Here is a 24,017-nt window from a genome sequence, read left to right on the forward strand (position 1 = left end):
TAAATGCATCCTCACTTAGTCATTTCCTTTAAGATAATTTTTTGTAATCGTCACAGTCTTGGGTTATGGAAGGTCTCTGTTCTCCAAAATTTCTAGGTTTCCGGATAAAATTCTACATAACGCAACATTCTTGATATAACCAATTTAACATCTTTGCATTTCTTGCGTGCACTTTGTTTAAAATATAATGTATTTAATCCGAAATCCCAGGTTTAATTATGTCGAGAAATTTTCAAAAGCAGGTTGCATACTATTGCAAAATTAGGATACTTCACTTAATTACTACTGATGTAAATTTTAGAGGTGAGAAGTTAATTTCTCAGCTCTAAAATTAAAACAATAATAATGACAAAAAACAATAGCTATTGTTAATACTTGTACAAACTAATAAAAAAGCCAATAAGGAAAATTGCAAAAATGCATAAATTGAATTATTATATTGTATTGTTTCTAAACACGATGAAATTAATCACATTATTATAACACATAATTATTTTATTGTTTTCACTCATTTAATCTTAAGATATTAACAATAGCTATTATTTTTTGTCATTATTATTGTTTTTTATTTTAGAGTTAAGAAATTAACTTCTTACCTCTAAAATTTACATCAGTAGTAATTAAATGAAGTATCCTAATTTTGCTATGGTATGCAATCTGCTTTTGAAATACTACGAATGTACGTTTTAGACGTGAAGAAGGCTATAATAAGTATAGACTAGGCATTGATTTTTTATGTTTGACCACAGCAAGTTATAAAGTATCAGGCAGTGTTTTAAGGTTCATTTATGAAAATTGGATGTTGGAAACACCATAAACAAAAAGTAACTAATACAAAAAATTTAATTCTACATATTGCAATTGAAATAATACTACTACTAGTAGCATAGTTTAAGCAATGAACATTATTTTTCATTTTCAATCCTTTGTAGCCTTATTTCTAACAGGTCTTGATTTAATCTGTGCATACATAAAAACTGCCCATTCAAAAACAAAACTGGTATATCATGCCTATAAAGACGCAGCCACCTCACATTTTCTTTTTCCGTTATATATATTTTCTCAATTTTTATTCTATGCATAAAAGATTCTAATTCATCCATAACAATGTCACAAAGAGGACATGGATCTTTAGTGTAGAATGTTAGAACAGGCAATCCATCAACAGCTTCAGGTCTGAAAATTATTGAATAAAATAAAAATGCCACAATACATTTGGTGATTTAATCATAAACTTATTTGTCATAACATTCATATAAAATTAAAAAGAAAGAGCATGCTTAACAATGTTATTTAGTTAATACTTAGGCTACCCTGATTAGAGTTATGTTACTTTAATTGCTGCAATAGCTAATTAGCAAATTACAAAGGCACTTAGAGGTTCTTTAAGATATATTAATTAATGCAAAAACTCATTTACACAACCACTTGACACTAGGAAAAATATATAAATTGTTTGGTTTTAAATAAATTTGTGTTTATTATATTCTTATGTACTTCAAATTTTAAACATTTCTTGATAAATAAAAAATCTAAGTGCTTAGCTTGCTTAGCAAACATGCACATATAAACTCATACCTAAATATATACAATTCCAAAACCAATATATTAGCAACTTGTTTTATTCACTTACAATTTCTCAATCATGATAGATGATGCCCCACCACCACCATTACAAATAGATGCTACACCCTTTTCTCCTTTCTTGAGGGCATGGCATAAATGAACAACAATTCTAGCACCTGACATTCCAATTGGGTGTCCTAAACTAACTGCCCCACCATGGACATTAATCTTAGATGGATCCAATCCCAATAGTTTTTGATTGGCAACAACAACAGTACTGAACGCCTCATTTATTTCCCAAAGGGCAACATCATCTTTATTTACACCTGTTTTTTCTAATAGTTTAGGGATAGCAACAGCTGGAGCAATAGGGAAATCAATTGGATCACATTCACCATCAGCAAAACCAACAACTTTTGCAATTGGTTTTACATTCAGCCTTTTGGCTGCATCCGCAGTCATTAATACTAATGCAGCTGCACCGTCGTTCAAAGTAGAAGCATTCCCAGCTGTTACTGTACCATTATCTTTTTGGAATACTGTAGCAAGCTTAGTAAATTTGTCAAAGTTCACTCTCTTGTATTCTTCGTCTTCAGAGAATATGACTGGCGGAGCACCTCTTTTCTGGGGAACAGAAACAGGAACTAGTTCATCAGCAAAGGCTTTACTTTCATAGGCAGCTGCACTTCTTTTGTAACTGTTAATAGCATATTCATCCTGTTGTTCCTTTGTGATTTCCAATTTCTTTGCAGTATTTTCTGCACAGTTACCCATATGGAATTTATTGTACACATCAGTAAGTCCATCAAATACTATACCATCTATTAGCTGCATACCCCCATATGTAGTTTCACCTCTTTTTAAATAGAAAGGCACATTTGACATTGATTCCATCCCACCTGCCAAAATTACATCTTGGGCACCAGTTTGTAGACCTTGAGCAGCTAGCATCACGGATTTCATTCCAGAAGCACAAACTTTATTAACTGTAGTACAGATAGTACTCTTAGGTAGTCCAGCAAATAGGACTGCCTGCCTTGCTGGAGCTTGGCCCAAAGATGCAGAACAAACATTCCCTATGTATACCTGTAATTAAAATTATCAAATTACTCCATTATATTGAATAGTGTTGAAGACTTTGGTTATCCAAAATTATTTAGGTAGGTGATTAAGTAATTAATTAGTCAAAGAAATAAAAACAGGCCAGAATTAATAATTTTTATAGAACTTCAAAAATAATGATTTTTCCCATATTAAAATTGTTAACAATTTCGTCATTTCATCTAAAGAGTTTTATTATCTTATCAACGTGACATAAGTGGGCAAACATGCCATATGTATTCAAAAAACGAAATATCAGGTCGCATACCTAACGGGAAACGCGTTACGTAGAAAGTGCGTAGACTAACCTCTTTAATTTCTTCTTTGGGAATACCGGCTCTTTCAACCGCTGCTTTAACTGCAACTGCTCCCAATTCGGAGGCGGAAAGACTTGCAAGACTCCCTCTAAAAGATCCCATTGGAGTCCTAACGGCTGATGCAATCACAACCTCATTTAATGCTATTTTCGTGGAATAATTCGCCATGGCTAAAATCTAAAAGAAAAATATTTCTAATTACTTATAATATATTTTTCATAAATAAAATTAATAAATGAACGAAAATAGACAAACGGTAAGTAGTAGACAGCACGTAACAAACACATAATTTTTTTATAGTTAATAATAATTTAATGTCTTTTGTAATAAAACAGGTAGGTCCTGTAAAACAATAAGTTGTAATGATTACTGAATATATTTTTATTTCTATATATTATTACCTGTAATACACAAACGATACCTACGATGGTTTCAACTCGACTAATGAAAAACGATTTCTTATTGCACAGTTTCTTGACTTTTTTACGGTATCATCACAAAGAAATAACTCAATACAAACCTTGTTCAATGAACGCATTTTGATGCTAATCATCCTATTGCCATTGTAAAACAACATTGTGCGACAAATTATAATAATATAAATTTGCACGACAAACGCGACTACTTGCTTACTGTACCAGATAACAAATCTCAGAATAATAATTATGAAAACAGTCTTATCAACGAAATGTAGAGAATTTAATTATTTTGATCTTTATAATAACCGCAGGGAATTGAACCTTACCCTAATAAACGAAAGTGTCAATTTACTAAAATTACTAGTTTTCGGACGTGATCTTTGACCTTTCTATTATTATACAAGTATATTCATAACCAGCTCATATTGTTAAGCAGTGTGTAATGTACCCAGGGTTTGTTTAAATTTTGTTCAAATCATAAGAGGATTCACACTTCACAGTCGAGATAGAACCGTAGTTGTAATTAATAATTATAAACTGCGTGGGGACTATCAATAATCAAATCCTATATATTTTTGACGTACGGAAGCCGCAAATAAGTGCTATATATGTACCCGAGTTTTTCTATTTAAAAAATAGTAATATACATAACAGTTAATCTTCTAAACATAATGAGTTGTATTATTCTATTTCTTAATAGTATAGAGTTAAAAATATATAAAAAAATGCTCTATAATGCTTGTTGTTGTTGTTTGCACTATTTTTATTTATTAATACAATACTTATTCTGTTAATCTCAGTTATATATTAACTAAAGTATTCTAGAAAGTCAATCAAACTTAAGTTTAGTTTCAAAATCTGTCAAAGCATTTGCTGTATGAGTTTTGACATATTTGAAGGCGCTCAAGACGAGATTGTGTCTTGAGATACAAGTTTAAAGTTAGAAATTAGAATGTGGAGTTAAGAGACTGAGACCTGTATTCCAGAACGTCAATCAAACTTAAATCTGGTTCAAGAGATGTCAAAACTTTTTATATGAAGTTTGATAAATTTGTCAGCTCTCATGACGAAAGTTTATTAGAGACTCAAATATAGAAGAGGAAGTGAGAAATGAGATCGCCAGCAGCTCAGTGTTGCGAAATCTTTCAGAATGTCCCCCCTAGGACCAACATCAAATACTCATAACAAACAGTTAAATTTTGTTTGACAGGTAATTAGCAAATATGAATTTAAAAATACATGCAAGTAGTATAAAACAGCTGTTATGCGGGTGCATTTTCCACATTTAAATACATTAATTAATTTCAAAATAACATTAAGGAATATTCTTAACTTTTCTTTCATTAAATGTATATTTTTTTAATTCTCTTGGTACATATGTTTTGTTTTTTCTATTTATTAAACTTTAAATTAATTATTAAACTTCTACTTTTCTAGCTATTATTTATAACCACGTTTTGAGTTGAAATTTGTTTGGTGGGGTTTGGCTTAATATACATTTTACAGGAACGTACGTTTAAAAAAACCATAATAAAGTTTTCCTCTAAAACCCCTTGGGGTTTGGGAGAATTACTATAGGTGGGGTGGGTATACTTGTAAATACTATACCATAATATATTTTAATAGTAAAGGAAAAAAAGCCTTTATTACATTATTATGATTACTTCTTACTACAACTATTTGCCTAGGGCACTCCATTCTACCCGTAGATCACAATGATCTGTTATTTATACTCATGACAGGTTTAAGTTTGTTCATCTGTGCAACTCACTAATCAATTAGTCAAAATGGCCTAAAAGTGTAGACACCAGGACATAAACTTAAAAAAAAAATTGTCAGAAGTCACAACTTTGAAGTTTGAAAATCCCTTGTTGAAATGTAATTTAAACAAGTAAAATAATTAATCACCTTCTACAATCTACTAGCTCCATCGAGCTATATTTTTATTTTGGTCAAACTGATCTATACATCATGTATGTAATTTAAGTCATTTAATCTTATTTTAATTTTAAGTGTCCGAGTATTGATAAATATTGAATCTTAAGGTATTTTTCTGTGAGTTGTTTACGCATCGTGGCAGATGATGATTTTGAATCATTGAAAGCTATTTGAAAATCATACATTTAGATTAGATTTACAGAAACTGAATATTTATAACTTTATGTTATAAGTTAAAATTCATAATATGGTACTGAAATAAGTACTCACCTAAGCTATTATTATATGATTCCGATTCAATAAATTGTAGATAAGATGTTATCTTAGTAGTGTTCAGTAATACGTTGTGTGTATTTACAGAAGTTTAACATGTATGTATGACAGGAGCACCTTAGTACTTAACTTGCGGTGAGTATTATTATAATTTTTATTAATATATAATTACTTTATAGTGCTTAAAAACTGCATGGTCTATAAAAGTAACATTTATGTCATCTCACAATATGCTTTTTTGCATTTAACAATTTTTTTTAATATTTTGTATTCCATGTTTTCTTAATATTTATTTAACATTTAAATACTTGTTTTGATTTGATAAATGAAAGGAGCCTTGAAATTTCTAGATATATGTATGTTTCTTTAGTGTTAAATTTTCTACCTATATGCTAACACAGCACAAGGCAATTCACATACTAATGAGTGTAATTAGTGTCATCCTTGTTTACTTGCCTGGAATTACCTAGGCAGAAACATAGCATTTTAACAAAAGATATCATGTTTAAGTGGGCAATACCATTCAAATTATGTATGATTTTTCTTATGAAATGAGTTATTCCTAAAAAAAAAATATCTTCTTTGTAATAATTTTGTTTGTTACAGGGTTTTTATCACAAAATGCCAGCTATAACCTAGAAAGAGGAATTAAAATGGATTTGGTTAACATGGAGGAGGGTCATTATGAGCCAAGGGAGAGTATCCCTGGGAGTAGTGTCGAAAGTGATGCTTCCAGCAGTCTCTTTGAAAGCTATGATACAAGTGATCAGATGACTGATACAGACAAGCAATCTGATGATGATGATGACCTTAAGGAAGATTTACAAAAAAACATCCCTGAATGTTATAAGTCTGATTCAAATTTTACATCACATACATCACAAGATATCACAAATGATGAGGAATTTCAAGCAACAGCTTTATGTCAATTTATGGATATATTAAATGATCTGGATGAAGTTTTGGACAAGTCTCTACTGGCTTGCCTTGATGATGGTACAAAATCTCTAGATAGTGATGAAGAAGATCTCATATGCAAGATTAAAGAATTTATAGGCGATAGAGAACAGACCGAGCCTTCAGAATCACATAGTTCCATAGATAATACACAAGTGATATGCTATGGAGAAAGTTTAACAAATGCTGAGACTGTACTAGATATACCCGTTAAGGCTCAAGTAAATGTAGGTCGCTCTAAAAGCTTTTCGGATATAGAAGAGACTGTACAATTACCTATCTTAGAGAGAGCTAGTACAACAAATGATACATTACGTAACTCCATGAGAAGGTTGGACCCTATATTGCTGCCAGCAATATCAACTCAGGAGCCTTCGGGAGAGGCTATCACTTTGCCTGTTATATTATTCTTAGAACACCATGTTAACTTGCGCCCGACCAGTGCCCCAATTCAGCTGCAAGTTACAGCTGCAAATTTGAGTCAAGGTAGTGCATCAGGGCCTCTCATAGTGGGCCGTAGAACTTTATTAATGAATAGAACATTATCTCTGCCATCACCGGGAGAAAGTGAGATAACTGCTGAATGGACAGGGCATAATACAACTCGTAGTGCTGCAAGTGTATCTAGTTCTTCAAGTGATTCTTCAAATGGCATGCCTCCAATTAATCAAAGCCCATTTATCGGCACAGATGAAAGGTTAGTATAAATTGCTTCTTTAGTCAATTATTATATATATTAATACTACTTCATATGTACACACAATACATGTTTTTGTTCATTTTGATCTATTTATCATTTGTGTATTATTTCTGTGTACATATAATTATTATTACATCTTTCTTATTTTAAAAAGTAATGATTTAAAGCTAAAGTATTTATATACATTTGCATACAATTTATTAATATAAATGTATCACATCACATGTTTTGTCTAGACATATTACAAAAAAAATGTTACGAAATTGATTTCTTACATAATTTTCAAACAAAGAATGTGTTATTCCATTTGATGACATGTTCGCTTAGCTTAAGCAGATTAGCCATGTAAAGTTTATTGTATGGTAACTGTTGTAGGTTTTCCTGTAAATACTGTAATTGTTATCTGTGTTTTTTTACGTCTTTTACATGAGTTTTTTCTTTTAGTATAAATATGTAAATCTTTGGTTAATAATAGTTCCATGCCTCTAGCAATGTATTGAGTTTTAAGGATCAAAATAATTGCTAAATTTAGAACTATTACCATCTACCCTTATGAATAAATATATATGTATGCATGTGTGGACTCAGTTTCCGCACTTAGACTCTCAGTAGGTCCATTGTGCGTAGAATAAATATGTATATAAGAATAATTCGTGAATTATTGATGTTTTTTTGATGTTTAATAATCTTTTAACTGTGATTCCATATAGAATCGAAGATATTGAGGAGACGCCTCTAGGAGTGTGGCCACACCGTATGAGTGCAATGCTGGCTTGTCTCAGCTGTACCATTGGTATATTTAACATATCGAGATTTGCTATGTTCAGTGTACATTATGGAGGTATGAATTATATATTCTTACATTTTTCATAAGATCCACCATTAGAAGTTTACAAATTTACCATAGGCAATTGGCAAGATTTGATTTGATTTTAGCATTTCAGATTATTTCTTAGTGACGAAATCCTATACAAAGGTTTATTTTTTGACTGTTTGGCAAAAAATTTAATTCAATTAGGTTTAGACAGGTCAGACGTTACTAACAAGAATACTACTTTATCGTAGATACGACTAATCTAGTGGGATTAGTCAAGATCAAGATGCCTTAACAGTAGTGTATGAAGGAAGCCGAAAACTTAATTTGTATGAAAATGATAGACATTCGACAGACACTACTGTTAATGCATCTTGAATAAGCCCTGGCCATTTATATCACGACTGACGTATGATTATATATTTAAAAACACTTTGTTTCATACTGTTTAATAGCCTATTATTTACATTGTAATTAAAATTACACATAGCACGGAATAGATAAGTTTGTTTGGTCGTGTTTTGTACAAGGGCAAGATTTAGTGTCGTCTCTTTCACTCCCAAATGTGCAAATTCTATTAAGTTTGATTTAATCATGGGACACTTCGCTATACTTGCGGAATTTATGTTTTACTTTATATGTGGTTCGGCCCAAGTTTAAGCGCGAAACTGACGAAAGCGTTACACTCTTTTGTGTCAAATATATTCTATACCGCGCTACTGAATTTACATCATAAACTGACGTTGCCTGAAATTAAACGTGAATAAATGTCATAATTAAACGCATTTTATAGTTTAAAGTGCAATTTCTTTTATGATAGGCATTGTTTTTAAATTGCGTAATTCGTAAAAGTTGCGTGACAAATTTATCAATCATAGTTAATTTATCGATTTCACTTTCGAAACTTTTCTAAATAGATGTACTTATGTTGACATTATTCTTAGTATTATAACTGTATTATTCTTTGCGGATGGATATCGTATACATATTAAATCAGTTTTATTTTAACTCTGCTGGTGAACCCATGTTTATAGGTTTAATGTAACCTTGAGTAATGATAGTAGAGTCTGAATAGTGGGATGTCGCTGACGAAGACTATCAAAATGAAGTCTGACATAAACTTTTGACGTGACGTAAATAAATCGATAAACGCCGGCTGCATGCACGAAAACGCATGACACATTGTCCCGTTACGCTCATTGTACGCTTGCGCCGCATCTCTCTACCACTCGAAGACTTAAGTGCAATCATTTCATCAATATAATGTTCTGACGTTGTCACGTTTAACCGACTTTACAGACAAACTATTGTACGTAAACCGAATTTACAGACAATAATGTTTTTTGAACGGTAATTAGGTGATTTTGCGTGACTTAACGTTAGGTTATCAAAAAACCTCCATACTAACCTATTCAAAAGGGACTTATGCCCATCTTACCATACATGCTACCTTGCCGGGAACACTAATATGTAATTTGAAAAAAAAAAAATCCTCCAAACCACTCATCGTTATGATATTTATTTCTTTTAAAAACAACTTAAATATTTACATGTTTATAATTGTACAAATTAATACTTGAGTGTGGATTTCAAATGCAAACAAAGATAAAGAGAAAATAAAATGAGAACAATGCAAGTAAATTCCCAACCCAACCGGCTGCCATTCTAAAAGATAACTTTTACATTTTATGTTGAAAGTAATGTATGGAGGTCGCGGATTGGAGCTGGCAGGTTGTTTCGGAATTTTATCGAAAATTACCACGTAATGACTCTGTTTTATGTTTTGGCAACAAGTTCAGGCGTAAGGATTACGTGTGCCGATTCCAAGTAAGATCTGCCCCCAGTTTAGTTCGTAGTTGGTGGGGCTGTTGTCGTTTTCCGTCTCTCTTGCACACGTAGTTATGACACAATGGGGGAATGTCCATCTCTCTTCCACCCGTGACTGCCACGTCGCCAAGCGGCAATATGGCTCGTAGAAAGTTCTTCAAAGCGCACATAAGAACTATGGGTCCTACGTCCGAATTCGTTGGTTAAGGGACCAGTTAATTTATCCCTCATGTATGGTACGCTTGACTTGTGTCTGCGCATTACTATACAGTTTTCCCCCCCCCCCCCCCCGGTAATTAACGCGGTAGATCTATAACGCGTAGATTTCTTAAATTATATTACATTAGTGTGAAATTTATGATTTATTAATGTTGTGTAGTTTTGCACCAATTTCATTTGTGTTGTAATAATTTTTTTTTAATTGTTCAAATAACGGTTTCCTATCACGCGGTCCAGGTCTACGGCGTTATATATACGAGGTTGACGTGTATTCACATTTGTTTATTAATCCCATAATATTAACGAATGTTTTGAAAGTATTTCTTTCAAATAATCCTCTTTCATATATTAAACATTATAAAAAATAATCGTTTACATTAAATTTATTATTTTCAGCAAGCTTCATAATACAATTCCTAATACTATCATTTCTCATCGGGATACCGTTGTTCACGTTACACCTATGTTTGGGCCAAGTCTTGGAATCGGGTCCAATAGATATGTGGAAGATATCGCCAATATTCCAAGGTGTTGGAATCTCGTTGTTATTGACGCAAGCAGTTATTGGAATATATAGTATTATTGGATTGTCTTGGATTTTCGTTTACTTCAGGGATTCGTTTATAAACGCTGAGGATAAATACAAATGGGCGCTACCACACGATTTTAACTTTGATGGTAAGTCTTTTTATATACACAGTCCCAAAGAGCGCTCACACTCTTGACTTAGGGTCTTACACGCATACCAATTCCTAAAAGACCGCCAACGCACTTGCGATGTGTCAGTTAATGGAAGGTCATATCACTTAGCCTTCTGCTTCTTAAAATAAAAAAAACGTACTTCCATATGTCAAAATTCATGACATACGAGAGTCAAACTTAGCGATGAGATTCGACTCTGGAGCTAACACTTGTTAAATGTGAGGTCTTAGGAAAAAGTACCATGGTTTCACGTCACAAGCCATATATCAAATGGTCACGTGACAAGGCGTGATCTGATATATTCTCTTCTGACAGTCTTACAATATTAAAAACAAATTATACTCGATTAAAACTGCTTAACTCAATCACTTCACTTGTGATTTGAAATAATGGATTGTTTGGAATATAAATCCAGTTGACTAATCGAAATAAAGCTAAATATCTTTTTTTTTTATTTTTTATTAAAACGTAATAAAAACTTATAAACCGGTTTGTTGAATTTTTCAGATCCGATACACCGAAATATGACCCGAAGTATTCATCTCACAATCCCTCAGTACTTCCAAAGTGAGGTGTTACAACGCAATCACAATAATAATAGTTTTGGAACTATCAAATTCCAAGTTGCTTTTAACCTTGCTGTTGTGTGGATGGTTGTATTCGTATCGCTAAGTAAAGGACTTCATTCATACGGAAAGGTAAATATGAGTTTGACGTATCGATTTTGACAGCGGCAAAATAGTTGTGTCAATTGTCTTTAAAGTCCTGTCAAAGTCTTCTTATGTTCCATATATACAGTCAAAACCGTTTACGATGCTATTGTTTAGAACAACATACCGGTTATATTGATTATATAAGGTCCCGGCTGATTTCTATGTATTAGGTACTTAATAACAACGTCATCGATTTTTACGATCAAATATGAGTAGTTGGGGTCACCAACCATACAATAAAAGTTTCTGGGATAGCCCGTAGGAAGGAAAAATAAACTTCTTAAGGTCTTGAATTAGCACAGAAGAAACAAAGTTACAAACGAAATGAGATGAAAGCAAATAAGAAAAGAGAAAGCTTAGTTTATGTGTGTGTGTGAAAATGTTTCTCATTTTCGTGACCACAATGTATGTATGTAGCACTATGAATTAATAAAAAAATATAATTTTACACTTCAGGCGGTGTACGCGTTAATATTCCTGCCGATTTGTGGAACACTAGTCCTCTGTACAAAGCTGCTGACACTGATACCTTACGACTCTGTGACGAATATCTTCGCGCAAACTGAATGGAGTGAATTTTTTCTCGCCAACCATGTAAGTATAAAACTTGTAGATTAAAAAGCTGTTATAAAAAATTACGAACTTTGTTAAAATTTCTTACCCGTGTAATAAGGTTATGGATACGCAATTTTAGTGTTACGTAACGCATAGTTCAAGTACCTCCCCTGCAACGCGTCGTAACGCTTTACAAGACCCCCTCCCCCCAAATTCGTTGAAGTTTTCCCTTATAGAGAAAATGATTAGTTGAAGTTTTCCCTTATGGAGAAAATAATTAGTTGAAGTTTTCCCTCATGGAGAAAATAATTAGTTGTAGTTTTCCCTTATGGAGAAAATAATTAGTTGAAGTTTTTCCTTATGGAGAAAAAAATTAGTTGAAGTTTTCCACCATGGAGAAAATAATTATTTGAAGTGTTTCCTTATGGAGAAAATAATTAGTTGAAGTTTTTCCTTATGGAGAAAATAATTAGTTGAAGTTTTTCCTTATGGAGAAAATAATTAGTTGAAGTTTTTCCTTATGGAGAAAATAATTAGTTGAAGTTTTTCCTTATGGAGAAAATAATTAGTTGAAGTTTTCCCTTATGGAGAAAATAATTAGTTGAAGTTTTTCCTTATGGAGGGTACGACAAATACACAAATTAAACATTCTTCTGTTTAATTGTGTTTGTGACGTAAAATAAACTAAGCAGTATTTGATTGAGGTACACTGTAAGCAGCTCTACAAGTCTCAAATACGACCACATATGGAATACTGTTCAAAGCTCTGGGCAATCTTTTATTGATCGGCTTGAGTCTCTCTCTCTACGCATAGACATTACTTCTCTATGCGTATTCTAAGTGTAGTGAAGAGTGTTCTGGAGAGTTGTTTGGGTTGATCCCTCCTGCCTCATTTTGTCACCGGACGAGTCGTATGAATTCACAAGACATTTTCATTTGCGAACTAACGAATTTTGGAATCCGGTGGCTCACAGTAAGTTACCAACGTTAAACTGTTAAAAAAAAACGCCGGCAACGCATCCACTAAAATAGATGCTATGGCTGCGGTGACTGCCCAAAAAAACGCGTCCAGTAGGCTCGATTGCTCCACTATCCTATAAAAAAACGATAGATATTTAAATTAAATTCTTTTATCACATCGCAAACGCAATTTGACGGAAAGAGACTACAGAGTAGTTAGGGTGCAATTAGCTTATTTGTTTTTTGTTTCAAGAGCTGGGCAGCCGCGGCCCAGGAGACATTCCTGACTTGGGGTCTGCTGGGTGCCTGTGTGATGCAACTAACGGCCCATAAAGATCCCAAACACAAAAGCGCGTCGATGTTGCAAAGGGAAAGCGCGTGTGTGGTCGCCTTTACAATCGCTGTATTATTACTGGCCTCGTTTCTAGCGAACACGTGCATACAAGTGTTGAAAAGCCACGGATACAACTATATTCCTAGCAGTTTTGGTGAGTAACAAGATGCTTCTATATTTTTTATATTGTCTTTGGATTACCAACTTACTTCCTAATGGAAGTACAAAAAAAGTAATGTTGTCTTTAGATTAGATAGTATAAAAAAGGAATATTGTCTTTGGGTTAACTTGTACTAAAAAAATATTGTCTTTGGGTTAGTAAGTACAAAAAAAAGTATTGTTGTCTTTGGATTAGCGAGTACAAAAAAATATATTGTCTTTTGGTTAGTGAGTACAAAGTAACTTCAAAAATATATAAAAAAAATATTACTTGAATAATAATACTAAGAAAACTTTTTTCCAATAAACTTTTTATAAAATATTCGTTTACAGAGACAGAAACATCATCACAATTTATTTGGCCCACTTCTGAACCACTACCTGGCAACACTGCGTATACACCCGTGCGGTATATGAGTCAATATGGCAGCCTCGTTGGTGTAACCGTTTGGCGACCTGGAAACTTTCAGAGGACTTTCAGCGGCTGGCAACCCTTGCAGCTTCCCATGCAAATAGTACCAGCTACATTGGCAGTGTTGCCATCTAATGTGGTATGTTTTTAATTAACCTCAACCGTTATGAAGATGTTTTAGACTAATAAGAATTATGTTAGGGTAATAATATTTCTTTTATCTCTCCTACAATATTTAAGTAGTAATTTGTAAGAAAAACCTTTGTTAAAGGAAATTGCTACCTACCATAGTTTCACACCTAGTCTGTACCTATACTTGTGACATTATTAGCTTATTTATAGAACAGATTAAAATACGATTAACTATCAATTCCTAGTACGTTATTATTTGAATAAAGAATGTCTTTATTATGATTGCTAGGAAGTGGTCAATTCTTATAATCTATGACAAATTCTTTTGGCGCCAAACCTGAAATGCATTATACATAATTACTCGCAGAACACCTTCACACGCGTCTCACGTACCATGTCCTGTAGACACGTCTTAAACACAAAAATATAATAAAAAAAAACATAAGCAAATATTAAAAATATTATATTTATGTAGTTGAATATATTTTACTGTAAAATGTTTAATAATAATTTAATTATAATAATATTATTTAATCGTTCTTTGTTAAACGATTTTCACATGAACACCAACTATGCAATCGTATCTTGCATAGTTGGTTGCAATCGTATCTTGCATAGTTGGTTGCAATCGTATCTTGCATAGTTGGTTGCAATCGTATCTTGCATAGTTGGTTGCAAACGTTGCTATCGTTTTGTATCGTGCAGCCCGGACTTGTTAACAGGACTATTAGAAATATCCATAGCGCTAAATGACCTGCATCATTAGCACACACACACACTCAAGTTCATACACTATAACTCTCTCTTTCACTCTCACACAACCATTCGAATTAGGTTAGTTGTATATAATATTTTTATTAACTTTTCCTTTCGTAAATGTTTATTATATATTCCATTTTTGGCTGTATTTTTAGTATCAATGTTCTTTTTAATATGAATTTGAAATAAAATACATTTTCAATTAATTCCAGGTGTCACCAGCCTGGGCAGTGATATTTTACTTTATACTGATAATGTTCGGTATAGCGCAACAACTAGCAATATGGCATTGCGTGATCTCTGGAATTGTTGCCATAAATCGGGAGGCACTCCGGGTGTGGGAGACTAGTATTACGTTTTTTAGTTGTGTCTTTGGACTTGCTATGGGACTGTTGCTGTCTACTGATGTAAGTTATTATTTATTCGATTTTAGAATAATACCCATTATTTTGTTTTAAAAAAAAAATAATGGCGCTACAACCTTTTTGGTCTCAATTTTCTGAATCTGTTTCATGATCATTTATAAATCGAATAGCCAAGTAGGTGATCAGCCTTCTGTGCCTGACGCACGCCTTCGACTTTTTGGGTCTAAGACAAGGTTTTCTCACGATATTTTCCTTCACCGTTCGAGCTAATGTTAAATGCGCACATAGAAAGAAAATCTATTGGTGCACAGGCGGGGATCGAACCTACGACCTCAGGGATGAGAGTCACACGCTGAAGCCACTAGGCTAACACTGCTCTGCTCTTTTTTTGTCTTAAGAATCATAAATATGTTTTTTTTAATATATTGATAAGAGGAAATATTTGTATTATTGTTTGTTTGAAATGATATCGTTTACTGAACCGATTTCAACAGTACAATATAATATTGTTATGCTAATATATACCTAGGTAACAATTTATAATATTTACGTTGAAAGAAAACCATTTTTTTACCGGATTGAAGCTATGTATTATTATAAACTTATAATTATTTTACATAATTTTAAATTTAATTTTTTCCGTGGTCACGCTAGCTTAAATCCGGTTAAACAATTGTTTTCTTTCAATGTGTAAAAGCTACGCTAACCAAAGACAATACTAATATTTACTTCCGAAATATTTATGAAAATACTGTTAGTGTTGGTGTCGTGACGTGCATGTTTTTTCAAGGAAACAATAATAATTTTAATTAGCTTGTTTATAATATATATATTTTAATTTATTATACGAATTTCAGGCCGGCGTCCGTATAGTCCACTTCATAGACTACGTATGGGTGGGGGCGTGGTGGCAGTGTGTATTGCAAGTGTCGCTAGCGATAGGCGTGTTCGTGGTACGAGGGCGGCCGTACTCCCCGGATATCGTGGTAGCAGCCCTCTTTAAGCCAGCCTCGAAGATTTCTGCATTGCTTTCTTTCACTTGGACTGTTATATTACCCGTGTCACTCACTGTAAGTATTGTTGGAGGTATGCACAGCCCTGCCATTAAGCACCTTAATGACGTCATCTATCGAGCAGATGATTGGGTAGTTTTTTTTAAATAGATGTCAACATTTTATTTTCATATCACAAATAATAGTCATTTTGGTAAATCGGGAATTTATTATAATAATTAATTTTCCTATTTCCAGGCTTTATGTGTTATGGACTTCCGTGTGGGTCAACACAAACTGTTATACAGTTGGCGCAAACCAGCTGGGTGAGTTATTTTATATCATTTTTAATTTTTTGATAATTTTTAAATTCTTTGATAATTTTTATTCTTTGATAGTTTTTTAATTCTTTGATCATTTTTAATTCATAACCATTTTAAATTCTTTGATAATTTTTAAATTCTTTGATAATTTTTAAATTCTTTGGTAATTTTTAAATTCTTTGATAATTTTTAAATTCTTTGATCATTTTAATTTATGATAATTTTAATTTCTCTATCATTTTTATATCTTTGATAATTTTTAAATTCTTTGATAATTTTTATTCTTTGATAGTTTTTTAATTCTTTGATCATTTTTAATCCTTAACCATTTTAAATTCTTTGATAATTTTTAAATTCTTTGGTAATTTTAAATTCTTTGATAATTTTTATTCCTTAATCATTTTTGTTTCTGAATCATTTTTAATTCTTTGATCATTTTAATTTATGATAATTTTAATTTCTCTATCATTTTTATATCTTTGATAATTTTTAAATTCTTTGATAATTTTTAAATTCTTTGGTAATTTTTAAATGCTTTGATAATTTTTATTCTTTGATAGTTTTTTTAATTCTTTGATCATTTTTAATCCTTAACCATTTTAAATTCTTTGATAATTTTTAAATTCTTTGATAATTTTTATTCCTTAATCATTTTTGTTTCTGAATCATTTTTAATTCTTTGATCATTTTAATTTATGATAATTTTAATTTCTCTATCATTTTTATATCTTTGATAATTTTTAAATTCTTTGGTAATTTTTAAATTCTTTGATAATTTTTATTCCTTGATAGTTTTTTAATTCTTTGATCATTTTTAATCCTTAACCATTTTAAATTCTTTGATAATTTTTTAAATTCTTTGGTAATTTAAATTCTTTGATAATTTTTATTACTTAATCATTTTTGTTTCTGAATCATTTTTAATTCTTTGATCATTTTAATTTATGATAATTTTAATTTCTCTATCATTTTTATATCTTTGATAATTTTTAAATTCTTTTATAATTTTTATTCCTTAATCATTTTTAATTCTTTGATCATTTTCATTTATGATAATTTTTGTTTCTGAATCAATTTTAATTCTTTGATACTTCGATCATTTTTATTTTCTAGACACTTCTGTCTGATACGTGTCAATTTTAGGTTTGTGCTGTTTGTTTATGTTGTTGTGTTTATGTATAGTATTCTGCTAACCATTTTGTCTATATAAAGTTCTATATTTTTCAGCACTCAAGACGAGGTTATGACTTGCCGTATGCTCTAATTATTCCTACTTAACATATAATATATTTTTATAGATATTGGCCGCTTTGGTGCCGACAGCTGGCAGTGTTCATACAACAAACAGTTCTGTTGTTGGTGCCGGCTGCAGCTGTTCTGCAAACGTGTCGTTACATCAATAAAGGACCACCGGATATATTAGAGGTAAGTCTTTTTAATTTCAACTGTAATTTATCCTTTAGCTGATAAACAAGAAAAGAGTCTTTACTTTTAACACCTTTTGTCTTCAGTCACCGTGACCACGCACGCTGAAAAGCACGCGAAACGTCGGAAAATGTTATATTTAAAATTATGTAAAATAATTGTTAGTTTATAATAATATAAATATCTTTAATCCGGTTAAAAAAATGTTTTCATTCAATGTGTTAAACCTATGTTAACACATACAATACTAAGATTGTCTTTTTCGAGGTCATACATACTTATACACCGTTACAGTTACTCGTACACCATTCATTATACATACATGCACACCGCTATACATCCTCACACACTCCCACACACCCTTATACGTACATACACAATACAACAATACTACAGATATTAAAGGAACTATAAAACCTGGATTTCTTTAATAAATTTGTTCATACAACAATAACTATTGCCGCCATATTAATACTCTGTAAAACAGGTCTATAAGTGAAACTGGTAACCATGGTAACGGTTCTTTTGTTATTTTTTTACGCTACAAGGAATACGCCGGTCGTGATTGTTTGGATGAAGAGGTAAGAATGGCTTCAAATGTAATGTTTGACATTTAAAATACATTATTCTAGTCGTTTGAAAATTGTTCACATTATGTCCAAGGTCAAAAGGAATGGCAAAAGAAAATTATGCAAATTTACTTTAGCTAGCCGTTTCGCAAAAGGTCGAACGTACGCGACTTAACCGTTATGGCTCGGTAATTTAAAATGAACTAAAATTTTAAAAAAAACTCGCCAAAAATTCATGTTAAAATAATTTTCAGCGCGTCCAAAACCTGTACCGTCCCCGAATGGGTTCCCCCCACGAGTCTCGCCCCCCTGCGCCGCTTCCCCCACCCACCTCCCGTCCCGCGCCTCCTGATCCCCCTCCTAAGTACACCCCTCCCCCGTCGTACTCAACGGCCACGGGAGCCCGACTGCTTAACACATTGCGCAGGAGTTTCAGGACGTTGAGAAGGTGAGTTCGATGTATAGCTTTTGATCTCTAAAACTGAGCCCAAATTTATTTAATTAACTAATAATAGTATTAGTTTCTTGTTGAACCGATCAAACACAAAGACAACAAAAAATGGAGAAACTAATGTTATGTATGTAAATTATTTCAGGATTACATCACAACGCACTGATTTATCGGAAGAAACGACACAACTACCCACTTCACTAAGTGAAACTGTCGAACGACAACCCACACAAACACACAACACACACATGCTCACCGACGAGACGGACTCACACAGGCCGTCCTCTTCGCACTCGTTAACCCTCACGCGCGATCTACTCCGACGGTCTTTTATCAAAACCGATCAAAATATACGCTCGAGCCTGAGACGGAGCTTCAAATACGGCATTAATAACACCTTGACTACGAGTCATGAGCAGTTGGTGAGGGATGTGGAACCCATATCGAATACAGTGGCCATGTCCGCCATGTTGGGAGAATCGGAGACGTCGCATAATAGAAGTATCGCCTCTGTGATATAACCCGCCTTAAAAATCAGCTTGGGATTTTTAAACTATTTTGTATAGCGCTATCTCTTTCGCACGAGTGTCGTTTCGTGAGTGTGAGAGAGAGATAACGCTTTACAACCAAGAGTTGGCATCTTTGAAAATATTGTATAGCGCTATCTCTTTCGCACGAGTGTCGTTTCGAGAGTGTGAGAGAGAAATAACGCTTTACAACCAAGAGTTGGGATCTTTGAAAATATTGTATAGTGCTATCTCTTTCGCACGAGTGTCGTTTCGTGAGTGTGAGAGAGAGACAACTGTACAAAGGTCAATGTTGACAAGCAATAATTCATCACATAAGAATCCTTATTGCATTTATATTTTTTAATAAATTCAATAATTTTATGGTACAATGTTATATTAAATAATATATAGGATAATTAAAATGTTGTCGTAACTTACATCACAGTAAGAAGTTTTACATATAATTTTAACTGTATAATAATTATAGAATATTTCCTAACCGTATGTTTTAAGTTAATCAAAAGTATTATTTAGAGTGAATCTCCCTTGCTCCACTTCCGCCATAAATATTGGAAATTGATAATAATTCAGAGCTTAATTAGGATAAATGTTATCGTTAGATATACTTCTATGTTTTTAATAGGTTTTAAGATTGAGCATAATAAATGATTATTTTCGTAATTATCGGATTTATTAAGTACAATATTGTTAGTACATGTCACTGCCATGATACATTTGTTATTTTGCTTATAAGATTTTTTTAAATAAATGTCCAAATTTTGAAATATAAACATCACGGCGGCAACAAATATTATATTTACTTTCTATGGATAACTTTCAAATCCCCGGGAACTAATACTCACATATTGATATTTTTATTCAACACTAATAATGGAATTGCTTCCTAATACAGTTAACCCCTCTATAACGTAGTACCCCGTAGTAGGTCACAGTAAACCTAGGAACTAAACTAAACTATTCAAAAACTAGAAAATCGAATTCAATAAAGTTTTTTGGTTTATACGTTTCGTTACGGTACGCAAAACTAATTATGGACTTGACTATACTATGTATTTCTGTAATAAATAAATTTGACAATACATAAATAATTTAGTAGCAGGGAAGTACATCGCGTTATAGCGGGGATTACGTTTCCTTTAAGCATTCACAAGTTAAAGTTATCTCTAGTCATATTCCACAATCATTATTTCAATATTTGCGCACGATTTATTTGCTCGTATTTTTTTTTATTACATTCCATACTTATACAATGTACTTACGTAATAAACTTTTTTACTTACGTGTTCTTTTATTTTCTTCACATAATAATTTGATTAAAAAAACACTTATTAATATGGTAATAGAGGTCGGTGGGGAAGGTTGGCCGATAAATGCTTGTTATATGAGAGATAGTGAGGCGGTTGAAGGTCTTTACTCTTTATGAGGTCCCTGACAAAATATATTTACTTAGCGGATCCGACAATTGTGTTCCTGTACACACGTGCCAGATACAAAAAATCTAATAATGTAAATCATTCTCGATTCGTCTTGAACACACAAAAAAATATGAAAAGCCGTCCACCCGTAATGATTACGAACACATGCACAGAAGATTTATATGTATGGTATATATACAGCTGTAGCTGTTTATTTGGTCTATAGATGAATAACCGAGATACTGACTGCAGCGACATCTGCCGGGCTGATTTGTGAGACTAAACTATCCAGGGCGCCACTCAACGAATGCAAAAATTCATTCAAATCGTTCTAGCCGTTAAAGATAAGTTCAGTGGCACACATGTACAGTAGAATTTTATATACATATATAAATAAGCTAAAGCCAGCTCTTTTTTAGATTTGATAAAAAAACTTATGCAAAAACCTATTTGATGTAATATATTTTTTTCGCCGGTTAAAATCCAGCGGTCGCATCAATTCGATCCGATTTTCAATATCGAAACCTAAAATAATACAATTTTTACATTAAAACTAACTTAGGTAGCATAGACAAGGCAACAATGGTATCGAATCAATAAGGTTTAGTTATTATTATATCAGCTAAAACGCCAAGCTTTTATAGCTTTCCTACCTACATTTAAAACCAAATCCTTCAATATAGGGAAAGCATTGTTAAAGGCTGTCAATCTACTGCTGGCATTGTAACCGTACCCGTTTGTGTAATGTTCTTAACATGAAAACAAGAAACCCTAACAAATGGTTTAACGATATTTGAGCGTGATTAGTAGTACAAGCATAGCATCATTAGAATTCGTGTTGTGGAAAGTCGATGCATTTGAACTGTTATATTGACGAATATTTGATGAAATATTGCTCCATGAAAAATCTAAACTAAGCTAATTAAAGTCTTATCCACTGCGAGTGGAACGGGCCCATTACGGACTTCGCTATACTCGTAACGATGATTTTCATACATGTGCTTCCACCAAAGCGGAGACGAGCGGAGCGGAAAGCTAGAAAGAGTCACATGCGAGGTTAACGAGTTTCCCACGGAATCCGTACGAAACTCACTGAACTAGTTTTATTATATTTCATACAATTACTTCCACTGCAAAAGAGTAAAGCAGAGCGGAGCAAGCGAGTAAAGCGTAGTCCGCTGCGAATGCTCTTGAAAACTAGTTTTAAAGAAGTCGTCTTGCAAATTTTATTTATTGTATAAGTGTTCTTAATATAAAGGCAGTTGATGTGGTGGAAACACAAACTGTGCACAGTTTTTCTATCCACCAGGACGTCGAACATAATTAAATCCTTAACACACACATATATATACATATATATATATATATATATATATATACTAAAGCCAGTGACATATAAACTGTAAATTTAAATTTATAACAATCAAACCATTCAAACGATTTAAAATTGCACGTAAAACGTCATAAACAAATCTAAACACTGACGCGCCATAGATAGCCGATGCAAGAAGCCTGTTCTTGTCGAGAATTCTCATTCACATACAGGTGAGCTCCTATATTCGAATATGTTTTAATGACGTATATAGCAAAATTTTTGTTATGCATAATTTATAATTGTTTGACTTATGTAGTATTTTTTAAATTTAAATTTAATATTGTTTCTTGTTATATTAGTAAGAAGTGTAGCTGGTATCGAGTTTATTAAATTTGGAATAATGTAATCTAATGTTTTTTTCCCATATAAATTATTGTATTTGGGTAATAGAAATTCGTTTTTTTTTAATTTTCTACGTGTTGAGTAGTGATAGTGAGTTTTAATTGTTTTGAGCTAATTTTCTGTAAAGTAGTTTTCATTTAATAATCCTAGTTGCACTTTCTCGTGTATAGGTATAATTTTGAAAAATGCAAATTGCTTTCTGTAGTCCTCTTTATATTGTGATTTTAATTTTATGGGAGCAATTGTTTTTAAAATACGTATTTGTATTGCAAATATTTAATTTAGATAAGTTTTGCATGTTCTCCCATAGCTTGAAAGTCCATATGTTATAATGGATTCGGCTCGTGCTTTGTATAATAGTAGCAGAGTTTTAAGAGGTATTTTATTTTTTATTAAAGTGAATTTGGCGAGTATCGCTCTTAGCCTATCACAGACAGAATTAATATGCATTTTCCAGGACATTCGGTCATCTATTGTAAGCCCCAGGTACTTATGGTTATGAACTAATTCTAAGGCGTTGCAGTTGCAGCTTTTGGGGTACAAGTTATGAGAATGTGCACATGTGTGGTTGTGTAAGATTAAGATGTGTGTACGTGAGCTTAGATTGTGACTGGATCGGATATGCATGAACTTTGTTTTGTTAGGATTTAGTACTCGTCTTACGTCGTCGTTAGCCAATGTATCGAAATCAGATTGTAGCTTTGTTTCTGCTTCTTGGGTGTTAGGCCCTGCGGCTACTAGGCATGTATCATCTGCAAATTGGAATATCCGACAATACTTTATTATGTTAGGTAATGTGTTGACTGAGCCCTGAGCCGTACCTTCTGTAATAGATATTGGAAAACTTTCTTCGTTGCACACTTTAACACGATAAGTTCTGTCTTGCAGATAGTTTTCACACCACTTGAGTAGGTTTCCTCGTACTCCGCAGTCATTTAAGTTCTGTAGGATTACGCTGTGCTTTAATGTGTCGAATGCCTTACCCTAGTCAATAAAGACTACTATGATGTTTTTTATTTAAATGTTTATAAATGTGGTCTGTGAATGCAGATAGCAATTGTGTGGTATTTTTATTTTGTGGGAATCCATATTGTTTGTTAGAAAGAATATTGTGTTTTTTATAATAATTTTGAATTTGTCCACATATGTATTTTTCTATTATTTTGTTAATTGTTGGCAATATAGTTATTGGACGATAATTATTATAGATTTTTTTGCTACCATTTTTGTATATTGGTCGTACTATGCCTGTTTTTAGTAAGTTAGGATATTTTCCAGTGTAAATGCTCGTATTAATAAGGTTAGCTATGGCTACGTTGATTTTATTACATAATGTTTTAATATCTATAGCTCGTATTTAATCTGCACCTGGA

The 24,017-nt window shown here is 32.6% G+C and overlaps 2 protein-coding genes across 8 annotated transcripts; one reads left to right on the forward strand and one right to left on the reverse strand.

The window, feature by feature from the left end:
• Positions 1–890: 890 nt before the first annotated feature.
• On the reverse strand, positions 891–3,971 carry LOC123713410 (acetyl-CoA acetyltransferase, mitochondrial). Of its 5 annotated transcripts, none has more exons than XM_045667054.1 (4): positions 3,505–3,971; positions 2,976–3,161; positions 1,634–2,652; positions 891–1,176 (listed from the first exon to the last, which is right to left on the reverse strand). In XM_045667054.1, exons 1-4 carry the CDS (start codon positions 3,559–3,561, stop codon positions 906–908), a joined length of 1,533 nt encoding a protein of 510 aa, XP_045523010.1. In that variant the 5' UTR covers positions 3,562–3,971; the 3' UTR covers positions 891–905. The 5 variants fall into 5 exon arrangements, with proteins under 5 accessions (XP_045523010.1, XP_045523011.1, XP_045523013.1 ...); XM_045667055.1 differs by lacking the exon at positions 3,505–3,971 and adding an exon at positions 3,386–3,494; XM_045667057.1 differs by lacking the exon at positions 3,505–3,971 and adding an exon at positions 3,410–3,432.
• A 1,286-nt stretch (positions 3,972–5,257) lies between these two features.
• LOC123712985 (sodium-dependent transporter bedraggled) lies at positions 5,258–20,791 on the forward strand. Of its 3 annotated transcripts, none has more exons than XM_045666425.1 (15): positions 5,258–5,376; positions 5,702–5,749; positions 6,221–7,268; positions 7,982–8,112; positions 10,528–10,809; positions 11,341–11,531; positions 12,003–12,140; positions 13,315–13,549; positions 13,888–14,105; positions 15,070–15,264; positions 16,080–16,292; positions 16,473–16,540; positions 17,836–17,962; positions 18,786–18,979; positions 19,128–20,791. In XM_045666425.1, exons 3-15 carry the CDS (start codon positions 6,268–6,270, stop codon positions 19,501–19,503), a joined length of 3,369 nt encoding a protein of 1,122 aa, XP_045522381.1. In that variant the 5' UTR covers positions 5,258–5,376; positions 5,702–5,749; positions 6,221–6,267; the 3' UTR covers positions 19,504–20,791. The 3 variants fall into 3 exon arrangements, with proteins under 3 accessions (XP_045522381.1, XP_045522383.1, XP_045522382.1); XM_045666427.1 differs by lacking the exon at positions 5,258–5,376 and adding an exon at positions 5,430–5,448; XM_045666426.1 differs by lacking the exon at positions 5,258–5,376 and having other exon boundaries at positions 5,467–5,749.
• The last annotated feature ends 3,226 nt before the right edge of the window (positions 20,792–24,017 follow it).

This window comes from Pieris brassicae, chromosome 8 (genome assembly GCF_905147105.1).
Source record: "Pieris brassicae chromosome 8, ilPieBrab1.1, whole genome shotgun sequence".
NCBI lineage: Eukaryota > Metazoa > Arthropoda > Insecta > Lepidoptera > Pieridae > Pieris > Pieris brassicae.

Excerpts from the sequence above, each read along its gene's own strand:
- LOC123713410 (XM_045667054.1), bottom strand. The coding sequence starts at position 3,561 with ATGTTGTTTTACAATGGCAATAGGATGATTAGCATCAAAATGCGTTCA. Across the intron at positions 3,162-3,504 it reads AAATGCGTTCATTGAACAAG|ATTTTAGCCATGGCGAATTA; the intron begins GTTTGTATTGAG and ends TTTTTCTTTTAG. Across the intron at positions 2,653-2,975 it reads CCAAAGAAGAAATTAAAGAG|GTATACATAGGGAATGTTTG; the intron begins GTTAGTCTACGC and ends TTTTAATTACAG.
- LOC123712985 (XM_045666425.1), top strand. The coding sequence starts at position 6,268 with ATGGATTTGGTTAACATGGAGGAGGGTCATTATGAGCCAAGGGAGAGT. Across the intron at positions 12,141-13,314 it reads AATTTTTTCTCGCCAACCAT|AGCTGGGCAGCCGCGGCCCA; the intron begins GTAAGTATAAAA and ends TTTTGTTTCAAG. Across the intron at positions 14,106-15,069 it reads CAGTGTTGCCATCTAATGTG|GTGTCACCAGCCTGGGCAGT; the intron begins GTATGTTTTTAA and ends AATTAATTCCAG.